Source organism: Phaseolus vulgaris, chromosome 11 (assembly GCF_000499845.2).
Source record: "Phaseolus vulgaris cultivar G19833 chromosome 11, P. vulgaris v2.0, whole genome shotgun sequence".
NCBI lineage: Eukaryota > Viridiplantae > Streptophyta > Magnoliopsida > Fabales > Fabaceae > Phaseolus > Phaseolus vulgaris.
Window position 1 is genome coordinate 27,686,057 of NC_023749.2, and position 12,969 is coordinate 27,699,025.

General features: G+C 46.8%; 2 protein-coding genes across 2 annotated transcripts; both read left to right on the top strand.

The window, feature by feature from the left end:
• The first annotated feature begins 2,017 nt into the window (after window positions 1–2,017).
• Window positions 2,018–6,180, top strand: LOC137838438 (uncharacterized). The gene is made up of 2 exons (XM_068647685.1): window positions 2,018–2,180; window positions 5,696–6,180. The coding sequence occupies exons 1-2, from the start codon at window positions 2,018–2,020 to the stop codon at window positions 6,178–6,180; spliced, it is 648 nt and encodes a 215-aa protein (XP_068503786.1).
• LOC137827649 (uncharacterized) lies at window positions 6,173–7,164 on the top strand. The gene is made up of 2 exons (XM_068633869.1): window positions 6,173–7,073; window positions 7,118–7,164. The coding sequence occupies exon 1, from the start codon at window positions 6,352–6,354 to the stop codon at window positions 7,033–7,035; it is 684 nt and encodes a 227-aa protein (XP_068489970.1). The 5' UTR covers window positions 6,173–6,351; the 3' UTR covers window positions 7,036–7,073; window positions 7,118–7,164.
• Window positions 7,165–12,969: the final 5,805 nt, after the last annotated feature.

The window sequence follows — 12,969 nt, forward strand, 5'->3', positions numbered from 1 at the left end:
GAAAGTGTGACAGTCTCTCATTTGTGAAAATTGTGAAAACCTTGAGAAGAAAGAGCATTATCTTATTGATACTGTGGACAAACTTTCGAAAGGGAAATCTAACTTTGAGAATGTCTTGGCATCTCAAAGCTGTGTTTTTGGAAAGGCTGGTTTAGGCTTTAATCCACAAAACAAACAAGATAAGTTTTCAAAAAAAAAATTCAAGAAAGCCAGTAAAACAACCGATTGTTAAGTCGAAACAACCAGTTGTTACATGCTTTTATTGCATGAAAAAAGGGCCATTCGGTTAGATTCTGCAAAATAAGAAAGTTTTATGTTCCCAAGGGCTTCATGAAATGGATTCCTAAAGGATGTGAGTTTCCAAATGAGAAAAAGAAATCAATTGGACCTACATTTGTGAAGGGGCCAAATCTTGTTGTTGAAACTCATGCTTGTGCAGGAATTCTAAAGAAGTGTAAAGGACTGAGTCATCTGATCAAGTTCTTGGAAGAAAAAGAGGAACATTGAAGCTGAATCAATGTTTTGCATCTGTCCAAAGGCCCTTAACAGTTAAAAGAGGCTTCTTGATTACAAAGGACATGGCTCATTGAAAGAACAACATAAAGGATAAGACCTTCCTTATCTTTGTTCTTAATTCCTGTTTTTAAGTTCTTTTTCATAATTAAATATCTTCTTTAAAATGTTTAATTTAATCTGCTTTGAACTCTTTCTGCTTATAGTTAAAAAATAAAAATAAGTTTTGATTGCTGCAGAAAAACAACCGATTGTTTCCTCGAAACAACCGATTGTTTTGAGTCTGATAGCACTGTGAGGAAATCAATTTAATTTATTTTTTGAATTTCTATCCGTTGCAGATCAAATTAAAGAAAGAATCCTTGGTCATTGAACCTGTGTTGAAAGCTGATCACGCTTAGAAAGAAGTTACAACAGTCATAAAGGAATATATTCCACAATCTTGAAAATTTAAGAGCTTTTTTGACTAGTCAAAGATCACATGTGAAGACCATGTGATTTTCTGCTTTTTCTGACGTTTTCAGTGCAGGGCATGGTCAAGTCTTCTCTCTCTGAAAATCTGGTACCCACTCATGTCATTGAATTTTATTCTATTATTGCTATAAAATCTGCTGCAGCTGATCTCTTCCACAAGAACAACCAATTGCAACATCTCTTGCAATTCTTGGGTGAGCTTCTCTCTGTTTCTTCTCTACCAACATGGACTCAACTCCTCCCACCTCAAGAAGAGTCAAATCCAGAGCAGTAAGGTCTAGAAGAAGGCTGGAATGATGGTTTTCTGGTGACAATAATCTAATTGAGAGGTATAGGTTTGAGACTAGCACCAAAGTGATAAACAACCCCAAGGTTGTTTGCTTTGATTGGCTGAAAAGCCAAAAGCTGGACAATGTCAGAAAGCTCCTCAAAGATCAATCCCTCAGAAAGTTCTTGGAGATGAAGGGGAACATCTACCCAGATTTGATAAGAGTTTTCTACACAAATCTCAAGTTTGAGGGAAACAACCTAGTTTCTCATGTAAAAGGTGTAGATATGGAGATCACACATGATGTATGGAATGTAGTAGCTGGTCTTAAGTACTCTTGCCTCAGAATCAACAAAGGGAACCTTGGAGTAGTGGAGGATTTCAACAAAGTTCAATACTACAAGAGTTGCTTGAAGAACCAAAATGCTCAAGTTAGGACTTGTTCGGTTGGTGGCTTAAGGCTTGATGAAAGGTTGCTAGCCCTCATTGAGACTTGGATTCTAACTCCAAGGGGGGAGCAATCATTCTGTTCTTACAAAAGAGGACCTGGTGTACATCTTCTGCATTATGAAGAAGATCAAAATAAATTGGATCCACATCATCAAAGAGCACATGCAAAAGGCAATGAGGTTAAGTGACTATCACTATCCATATGTTCTTTTGGTTTCTAAATTTCTACTCTATTTTAAAGTGAACCTAGAGGATGAAACATATGAGTTGGTCAAGTCAACTCAAGATTTGAACAATGGATCTCTCAGTAAAATGGGATTCACCAAAGTAGGTGGCAAATGGATTAGCAAAGATGGTGATCTTGGTGCCTCATCAAGTGTTGTTGCTGATCTTGAAGAAGGTGAACATGCTGATAATATGGTTTTTCAACATGAAGGTCAACCTGAAGCAAATCAAGATGCTGGACCAAGTGCTGGTGCTGGAAATCAAGAAGAAAGAATGCAAACCATGTCTCCTTTTGAGAGACTCATGGTTAATAGGCTTGATAGCTTTGCGTAGAACCAAAGGAATCTCCATGATCTATGTGTCAGCAATTTCCAGAGGATTGATAACAGGTTTGACAGCATGGATGCACGCTTCATGACGTTAGATGAACAGATTGAGGCAGTTCAGAACCAGATCTTTGATCTTCAATACGCTGATGATGAGTGAAGAGGAAAAACAACCGGTTGATGTATCGAAACAACCGACTGTTTTTTTGATGGTTGTATCAGTTTCTCTTATTTTCTGTTTCTTCTTTTTAAATTTGATGTATTAAGAACAATTATCTTTTTCATCTCTTCTTTTTGTCTATTTGTGAAGACAAATAGGGGAGATTTTTATGCTGTGTTTGGTTTATTTTCTGCAAAACACTTTGTATGGGTGAAACCTTATAGGTTTTTGCTCTTATATTGTTTGTGTTTTTTGCTTTGATATTATGCTCCGAATTTATGTTTTTATTTCAGTGCTAACCAAATATCATAAGTTTTATGCTTTGCTTAAAACTTTATCTTGCAAGAACTGCTTTAGATACAATCAGATCAAACACAAGCACTAGGGATTTGTCTTCATCAAATAGGGGGAGATTGTTGAACCAAGTGGTGTTCAAGCTTTGAAGAATCCAAACCCTTTGAAGGATGATGAAGGCTGGTTGTGCTTGCTGTTGCTGAGTTTTCCTTTAGATAGTGATCCTGCCGGCAACTCGAACGTGGAGGAATCGCTTCGTGGCACTCTCTGCCCCGTCTACGCGACTGCGTCTTCTGCGGAATCACTCCCCGAACTTTCTCTCAGATGTCTTCAAATGTGACCTGCAAAACACACAGACGGCGCCTCTAGCGGCCGTTTGCACTCCGACGATCAAGTTAGTCCAACAGAACCACCAGAAACTGGAAACTAGTGATGTGTGTGTGAGAAAAAACTTGCACTCTGTTTTTCGTCTATCTTTTTTTCTCCTCCTTCACTCTCCCCCTGATTCTCCCTTTTTCTCTCCTTTTTTTTTGCTTCTGGGCATAACAGAATTCTGTTATGCTTTTCTGGCATGTGTCAGAACCCTGTTATGCTTTTCAGAGAAAGCGTACCTTCAGAATCAGCAATGGGGAGCGTGAGAGTCTGCGCATGTCTGCGCTTGGCTGCGCCTGTCTGTACCTTTAGCGGTACGGAGTGCTCTTTTGTCTGGACCGCACCCCTCTCAGATGATGACACGTGGAGGCCTGCAACTCACATCTAACCACACACGTGTCACTTACTGGAAGGGCTCTAGCGCCTCTCTTTGTCTGCCTAAGTTACGCCCTTGCGGAATAACTTAGGATGCTTCTCTTATCTGGGTAAATTGCATACTCTTAGGAGAACGTCGGGTGTGGCTGGTCTAGGCACACTCACCAAACGTTACTCTCTGCGTAGGCGACTTACCCTTCACGATGCCACGCACGTAATGGGTTGAGGGAATCACCAATCACCGACTGGCTTACTAGTTCCCTCAGGCCACTCTCGTGCACGATTCCTTGAGGTGTGCTCATACGAGGTCCATGCGTAACGCTCTCGCTGGGAACCTTAGTCCCCGTTTAACTGCGTGTAACACGAGACCCCGACGACAGTACACCCGATGACTGATCAGTGTTTATTCGCTTATCGCGCTCTGCCTCCAGGCGCGAGTCTAGGAACTGATCTGCTGGTGGTCACTTGGCTACTGACCACCGATCACCATTCTGGGTGATCTATCCCCCGACCTCTCTGCCGCCTGATCTGTCGGTGGTAACTTGGTTACTGACCACCGATCACCTCTCTTGGCGATCGTCCCCCGACCTCTCTGCCACCTGGTCCACGTGTCACTCTGCGAGTGGTCCACGTGGTTCTCTGATGCTGACGTCATCGACTACCGATGACCGATCGGATCACAAGCCCCCCAGTCTCGAGTCGAGAACTCGTTCTCCCCGAAGAGACTAAGTGGTCGTGCCTTCAGTCCACGTGGCAAGTGGGGCCGCCTCACGTGCCACCTCACATGCTGCTTCTTTAACGTTTGGACTCCCTCTCTTAATCTCGCGACACGTGGCGCCATCAACGGCCAGCGTTGTGCGTCGCTAGCGCTTCTTTTATTCAAATTGGCGCGCCCTTCCGCTGTTCCTTCATCTTCTTCATTCGACTCCCAGACTCTCTGCGAACTTCTCTTCTGCGCACCCATCTTTCTTCAAATTCTCTGCTTCCCAATCTCTTGCGATCATTCAAAGGTATGGTTTTTCTTTTCCCTGGCCCCTTTTTGGTCATCTTTACCGATTGCATTTATCATTCTAGTTATCATGCATCCATCTTCCCTGTTTTTCTTCTTCTCAATCCGCGCTAGGGTTTTTCTCGTGTTTCCGCCTTGACTTCTGCCTCCCCTTCTTTCTCCTTTACCTGGGCATTTCTTTCTCATTTCCTCTCTCTGTTTTTCACCGAACCATCCATCACTCCCTCCCTTTCTATTTCTGACCCTTCGTTTTCCTCCATTGCAGCTATCTCTCGATGGCTCGCTTGAAGCAGACCGCTCGTGTCATTGCCTCTTCTTCTGGTGCACAGCCCTCCGCGAGTGCACCAGCTTCGCCACCGCCTGTTGTCACCTCATTCCATGACAACGCCAAGGTCTATGACTGGGCCCCTCTGGCGTTGCTATCTGAAACGTCCATCTTGCTACCTCAGGACCATCTTAACTCACTCCTGAGCCACGACCCGGACGAACCCTCGTGTTCCATAGACAGGGAAAACGACTTCCACATCCGAGTCCGCATCCCTCCCCGAGGGATGCCCATTTGCGCTGACGACAGGGCCACCAATGGGGTGCCCTTCGTTTTTGTTTACTCCGCGATCTTCAAAAGGTTGAAGCTGCGACTCCCCTTCACCTTCTTCGAGAAAGAGCTGATGATGGAGTTGAACGTCGCGCCCTGCCAACTCCACCCCAACGCCTGGGCCTTCATCCGGGCGTTTCAGATCCTGTGTAACCACTTTGGGCACAACGCCTCGGTGGAGGTGTTCCTTTACTTCTTTGAGGCGAAGAAACCAGGGGATAGGTTTTGGGTCAGCCTGAACGGGGTTGCTGGACGGGTGCTTCTGGGCCTGTACCAGCAGTCCTTCAAAGACTGGAAGGGCAGATTTTACATGATATCCGCCACCCCACAAAGTCCTCATCTGCTCGAGGGGTACCCCCTCTACTGGGTTCCCCAGGTTGAATTTAAAAAACCCAAGGACCTCGAGACCATGGCCCCCTACGAGCGCGAGCTGTGTGGGCTGCTCCTGGGGGCTAAGTTTGACTCCGCTCGCCTCATCAAGGATGAGTTTGATGTGGCTTCTCTGAAAAAATATATAGGTAGTTCTTTCTCTGCCGCCCCTTAGGACACTTATACCTCCTCATGCATGCTCTCATATGTTTCACCTTGCTTGCGTCTCTTAGCTGTCTAATTTTCCCCTTTCTTGCCTATGCAGATTCAATGTCAGGGAAAGATAGGAGGTTGGCGGTGTTAGAGCTTGCTAAACGTCGAGCGACCAAAGGGATTGGCTCCTCCTCTTCCACCACTGAGCCAATTGAAGCCCCTCCACTCTCGGTCGCGCCAGCTGAAGGCCCCGAGCAAGGGAAGAAAAGGAAAAGACTGGTGAAGGCTTCTTCGCTTGTACCTGTTGCTGCTGCTGCCTCAGTGGAAGAGGAAAGCTCTGGCTCCCCCCTCATTCACCACCAGAGGAAGAGGCCAGTGGTCGAGGGGGTCTCGTCTCTTCAGCCTGGAGAGATCGAGGTGGTGGAGGTAGAGGAAGGTTCACCACCTCCCCCTCCCTCTACTCGACCTGCCCCAGAGCCCGCATGCCCACCTTCTCCTTGCCAACAATTGCCCCCAATCTCTCAACCGCCAACTTCCGCCCCAGCAGGCCAATCACCTGGTCCATCCGCTCACCCTGCTGGGGGTGCTTCTGCTTAAAACGAGGGTGCCCCGCCTCCACTACCAATCTCCACCGCAAATGCTGAACATGGTGGGTCCGGCTCGCGCCCAAGCAACTCTGGGGCCAACCATGAGAACTTCAGCAGAGTTATCTCCTTGGTGCGACAGCACATCAGCAACGGGGAGCTCGTCGACTGGAGCGGGGAGGAGATGGATGCACACCTTGCCAAGCAGGTGGTGCTCTCGCTGGAGTTCTCCACCCAGCATCGCAAGCAGAAAGCCCTGGAGAAAAGGGTGAAGGAACTTGAGCACGACAAGGAGTCGCTGCAAAGTGACCTTGAAGCCGCTCAGGGGTCTGTTGAGCTGATGCGAGGCATGGTGGAGAAGGCCAGGAAGGAGTATTTGGTGCAGGTCCAGGAGACCATCAAGATGGAGATCTTGATGGGGCAGACTGTTGGTCCTCTGGACTGCAAGGTGGTAGAGCTACAGGCTGAGAACTCTTCCTTGCGCGAACGGAATACTCAGCTGGTGGAGGAGTTACAGGCTGAGAACGCCTCCCTACGTCAACAGGATTCTCAGCGGGTGGAGATGCTCAAGTCCGCCAAAGAGGCAACTGCTGCTGCTGAAAGGAAGCTTGAGGAGGCAGTGGGCAAGCTGTCTGAAGCTGCCTCCTCCCTTGTTGCCCTCACCACGCAGAGGGATGCTGCGGAGGCTTCGAGGCAAAGTCTGGAGGCGGAGAAAGAGGACTTGATGAACGTGGGCGCTGATTCCCTCATTGATGGATTCGAGCTGGCGCTCGAGCAAGTCCGCTGCGTCCTCCCAGAACTGGACCTTTCACAATTCAGCATTCATCACTCAGTGGTAGATGGAAAACTTAGGCCTCCTACTCCGTGAATCTCTTCCCTTTTGTAAATTTGACTTCTCTGTACAAAGCTTCATTCTGTAACCTTACGTTTCTGCACCATTCAACTCATTGTAACTGACAATTGTATGAATATCTCTGGTGATATACCTTGATTTTAACTGCTCAATTTCTCTTTGTATTTTCTTTGAACTTCACTTATCTTTATGTGTGCGACTAATTGTTAGCTAGTTTAGGTTCAGCGCGATCTTGGGCTTCACCTTTCCTTTCGCACACGACTAAGTGTTAACCAGCTTAGGCTTAGCGTGATCTTGAGCTTCGTCTTTTACTTTGCGCACGACTAAGTGTTAACCAGCTTAGGCTTAGCGCGATCTGCTTCTCTTACTCTTTGCGCGCGACTAAGTGTTAACCAGCTTAGGCTTAGCGCGATCTGCTTCTCTTACTCTTTGCGCACGACTAAGTGTTAACCAGCTTAGGCTTAGCGCGATCTGCTTCTCTTACTCTTTTGCTTCTGCTTGATCACGACTGGCTATTCCCCCAGCTTGGTGTTTAACAGTCCTCGTGCGCTGCTTTGCACTACTAGCCAATTACCGACAACTCATCAGTGATCGCTCTTTAGTCTTTACTTAGCTTTCTCTGTCGCTCTAGCGCTAAGTGCATAAAGGACTTTGACATCGATCGCTCAAAGTGATGCCTCGTCTTGGGGAAAGAAAAGTGTTTCTCACTAACCCCTTTTACTTTCCCTAAGGTCATCACCCTTTGGCGGGTTGAGTCGCTCATTCCCTGTCTCACTCCTGGGGTGAGAAAGGTTTCTGACTAAGAGTCTTACTGGGCCAATATTGGTGTATGCCAAGTGGGTAAGGACGTTTTGTCAAAACCTTTCCTTTCCCCCCCTTGGTCTTACTAGCACCCCTGGCTTTTCAAACCTTTAACTGTTTGCGCTCACACCTGGGGTGAGGAAGACTTAGATTGGTGCCAGTACTTGCGCCTAGGGCAAGTAGGGCCTAACCAATCACCTGCACTTGCACCTGGGGCAAGGAGGATTTTAACTTTAATACTTGAGCACGCTTTATATGCTGGAATTTTTTCTTTAATTGGGCGGCCTCGTTAAAAACCCTCCTTAGGGAAAAGAGTGCCCCCTTGTCTGTTCAACTGTTTCCACCACATACAAACATGCATCTTTTAGCGCGAGAACGCCTATTACTGTACAACTTTAACTGAAATAAAATTTTAAATGGGTGGCGTTCCATGTTCTGGGGAGTGCTCCTCCTTCCAAAGTCTCTAGGCGATAGGCTCCGTTCTCAATGATGGGCCCGCCCCCGTTAGAAAGCCCATTTTTGGTAAAGAGGAAATCCTAGTTTCAGTCTATATAAAGGGAAGTAACAAACTTAGCAAGGTACGCTATTCATTTGCGCCGCTTAACAAACACAGTTACAGTCTTACGTTAAACAGTTTTGGTGTTTCCTAACGTGAATACTGACTTGAGCGTCGAAGTGCAAACGACCTCTAGGACGTCCTTTGTCTTTGTGTTTTGGCATTCAAACGGAAGCACGTACAAACACAGGGATACTTGGGTGTGAGAGTGACGTAGACGCACAAAATCGTTTTTATCAACCGACAGAAACAATAATAAGTAATTTTATAATAGTGGATAGATTTGTCAGATAAATCCTTCTCTTTAATGTTTACAATTGTTTTATCCGTCTCCAAAGTTAAGAATAAAAAATATGTATGCTCTAATTTGAATCAAGTAAAATTAAATATTATATATGATTAATTTTTTTATTTAATTTTTTATTAAATTATTATTATATATTGTTCTTTCTTATTTGTCTTACATATAATCTTATGAATTCTTTTATTCATTTTTCCTTTATAACTGTTGAGTATTTATTTTTATTTTATAATCATTATGTAAAATACTTTTCATTTTATATTGTTACAAATATTATGAAATATGTCAAATTGAGTGTTGTTTTGGAGGATATATATAAAACATTTGAATAAGATATCATCAGCGTATCTATGCTAGATTGCAGTTCTTATTATTTTATAACTAAATATTTCTTTACCTATTAAAAAACTTATCATCAAATATAAACGTAAAAGATTAATTTAACGTGTTCAAATAAAAGCTGTTTATTTCCTTGTTTTAAGTAAGAAACATAAAACATGTTTAATGATTACACTATTATTCTTGATCCTGCCTGTTGACCAGGACGCAAGAGCCTTGCCTCGTCAAATCTGGATCGACTTTGCGCCGCGTTAGCTTCCGTCCTTCGCCTGGATTCACCTCAAGAACCTGCAAAAGACAGAACGGCGCCGCTGCGGCCGATCACGCTCCGACGCCCAAGTCAGCGACTGAACTACCAAAATACTAAGAGAAAACTAAGAACTTCAGGAACCGTGCAAAATTCTCTCTTAGCGTACTCAAGTTCTCGCAAGCGTAAAAGAAGTATTTTAAAACGCGCGTACCTCAAAAGTTCGTTAGGATCCCTTATATACCTGTGCATTTTCTCTCTCCTGACAGTTACACATCTAGACACGTGGCTCGTATCCAGCTGTACACGTGTCACCATCTGGAGCATCCTTGACTTGGGCGTCACTTCTTACTCTTTAGGCTTTCAGCTAAGTTACTTATGCGGGAAACAACTCAGAACACAACTGCTTTGGAGCGTGATCTCTTCTGCGTGGCGAGTACGGGTGCCTTCATACACACCTTCCCTGTGGTCTCGCCGGCCGCCTTCATGATCTACTTCACTTGCTTCATCGTGCATGCTCGGGTAAGCTGTTCCTCGACCTCAACCTCTGGCTAGCTAGGGGATGACCATCAGACGACTTCATCCTCTGCTTCGAAAGCCTGGAACAAACCTCCCTGATCCTTCGGCGATGCCCTTCTTTCGGCGATCTCTGATCACTTGGTCGTCTAGGTTCGCATCCGGCGACTTCATCATAAACCTGGTGACCGCCGATTTAGGTATGCTAGAGATCGGAGCACGCCAACTTAAGGACTGGCGACTACACGAGCCCCCCGACTTCCTTCCCTTCTGCCAGCTAGGAGCCCTGCTCAACACGCCTACATAATAGCTTGCTGCCACATCATCATTTCCGACCACCTGGTCGGTACACAAGCCCCCCAGTCTTAAGGGAAGACTTGTCCAGTGAAAAGACTAAGAGATCACGTCACTGCCAATCTACGTGGCGCTGGCGCAGAATTCCAAACGTTCGTACCCTCTGCTCTTCTGACGCTCCACCAAACACCTTTTTCCAACCGCTCGACACGTGGCTTCATCAACGGTCATCTTTAGCTGTTGTTTGCGCTTCCAAAATCGTTTGAAAAACCCTTAAACCCTTTCATTTTTACTGTTTCATCATCTCTCTGCCTTCTCAAAACGCTATGAGTCTTCTCTTTTTTACTTCTTCTGTTGATACTTGCTGCATTTTAACCAATTCGCATCATCCTTTATCTGTCTAAGCGCATAACCCTCCATCCCAAGCGCATAACCCACCGCGAGCATCTGGTGCTCCCTCTTCCCAGGCTGAGAGGCCTGCAACCTCTCGTCCCAACCTTGCTCAGGCAACTCCACCAGTCGCCGGAGGAGCCCCCATTCCCACTCCAGACTACAAGAAACTCTACCCGTGGGCCACCCCAACTTTGCTGAAGGAGACCTCTTCAGTAAACTCTGCGTTGGCGGTGCTACGGCTGAAGAAAGGGGACGAACCAGACCTCTCATTCCACAAGGAGCACGACGACAAACTAATGGTGCTGCCTTGCCCTCCCGACGTGCCAATTTGCGCGGATGACAAGGGGAACAACGGCGAGTTGTTCTGCTTCGTTTATACCACCCTTTTCAAGAAGGTGAAACTTAGGCTTCCCTTCACCCGTTTTAAACGGGAACTATTAACCGAGCTCAACATCGCCGCTACCCAGCTCCATCCCAACAGCTGGGCATTCGTGCGGGCATTCCAAATCATGTGCGCGCACTTAGGACTACCGGCCTCGGTAGACGTCTTCCTTTTCCTGTTCGAGGCCAAAAATCCTGGAGACCGCCCCTGGGTGAGCTTAAACGGGATTGCTGAGAGATCGATCCTCTCTATCTTCCAGCAATCTTACAAAGATTGGAAGGGAAAGTTCGTCCAAGTGCGCCAAAACGATCAAGACCCTTCGCTGCTCGATGGCTTTCCCTTGTACTGGGTAAACAAGGGAAGTAAGGACTCCAAAGAGAACTTCAGAAGGCCAAGAAGTCCTGACAACATGGGCGAGTTGGACAAGGACCTCTGCCTTTTCTGGAAGAGCGTAGCGGCTGCCAACATCACCTTTCCCACCTCTGCAATAATCTCCTTCGAGTTCCTCGAGGACCAACTCGAAGCTCACATAGGTTAGTGATCCTGCCTGTTGACCGGAGCGCTGGAGAATGCCTCGTCAAAGGATCGACGTGCGCGCCGCTTCTCACTTCCGTTCCTCCTCTGGATCTATCTCAAGAACCTGCAAAGAAACGATACAGCGCCGCTGCGGCCGATCGCACTCCGACGCTCAAGTCAGTGACGGTATCACCAAATACTAAGAACTGGAACCGTGCAAACTCTCTCTCTCACAAACAGCTCTGTCACTCGCAAGCGTAAAGTGTATGAACTGAACGTGCGTACCTCAGAAAATCTGTTAAGAACTCTTATATACCTGGTGGTTTTCTCTCTCCTGGCAGTTACAGACTTGGACACGTGGCTCGCATCCAACTGTACACGTGCCATCATCTGGAGGCTCCCTGACTTGGCGCTGCTTCTACTCTCATTTTGGCTAAGTTACTTATGCATGGTACTGCCCAGTGCATAGCTAACTTAGGAGTGCGATCTCTACTGAAACTGGCGAGTTAGGGCCTTCATACACCTTCCCTGTGGTCTCGCCGGCCGCCTTCATAATCTGCTTCTCCTTCGTCTTCGGCGATGTGCTTATTCTGGCGATCTCCGACTGCCTGGTCGCCTGAGTCTACATCTGGCGACTTCATCTTCAACCTGGCGATCGCCTATTCTAGTAAACTGGAAATCGGAACACGCCAACTTAACAATCGGCGACCACACGTGCCTCCCGACTTCCTTCCCATCTGCCAACCTGGCGCCCTGCCAACACGCCTACACTGTAGCAGGATGCCACGTCATCGCACCCGTCCACCAGGGCGGTACACAAGCCCCCCAGTCTTAAGCGAAGACTTGTCTAGCGAAAAGACTGAAAGAGCCCTCGTCAACACCAATCTACATGGCACTGACGCAGAATTCCAAGCGATAGTACTTTCTGCTGCTCTGACGCTCCACCAAACCCTTCACGCATCGCTCGACACGTGGCTTCATCAACGGCTCTCTTCATCTGCCGTTAGCGCTTCCAAAACTTATTTCGAAAACCCTTAAACCCCTTACGCTCCTACTGTTCCATCACTTTCTTCACACTTGCGTATGCTCTCATTTCCTTCTGCGAAAGCTCTCGACATTCCTCGACGCTCTAGATCACCACCTCCCTTCAACGTTTTCCTGATCATCGAAAGGTAACTACTTTCCTTCATCTGCTGGGTTCCCTTGCATTTTCACCGATTTGCATCATCCTGTAACTGTCTGGTGCATACGCTGTGGGCTGTTTTTCCATTTCTCCTTCTGCGTAACTTAGGGCTTTGTCGATCGTCGCAACGAACTCACATTCGTTCGTCTTTCACCTTCCTTCTATGATTGAGTCAGCCTTTGTAACCCTCCTGATTATTTTTTTTTCTTTCTTCTTCGTTTGCAGTTGCTATCATGACTCGCACGAAGATCACCCCGAACCCCCCTCCATCAGCGCGAAACCCTCCTTCACAAGCACACGACTCAACGCAAGTTCGTGGTGCTCCCTCTTCGCAGGCTGTGAGGCCTGCGTCTTCCCAAACCGCTCTGGCCCAGGTGACTCCACCAAACGCTGGAGGAGCCCCCATCCCTCTGCCAGACTT

Coding starts and splice junctions, on each gene's coding strand:
- LOC137827649 (XM_068633869.1), top strand. CDS start 6,352: ATGGATGCACACCTTGCCAAGCAGGTGGTGCTCTCGCTGGAGTTCTCC.
- LOC137838438 (XM_068647685.1), top strand. CDS start 2,018: ATGGGATTCACCAAAGTAGGTGGCAAATGGATTAGCAAAGATGGTGAT. Junction 2,181..5,695: donor AGATGCTGGACCAAGTGCTG/GTGCTGGAAATC, acceptor TTGCCTATGCAG/ATTCAATGTCAGGGAAAGAT.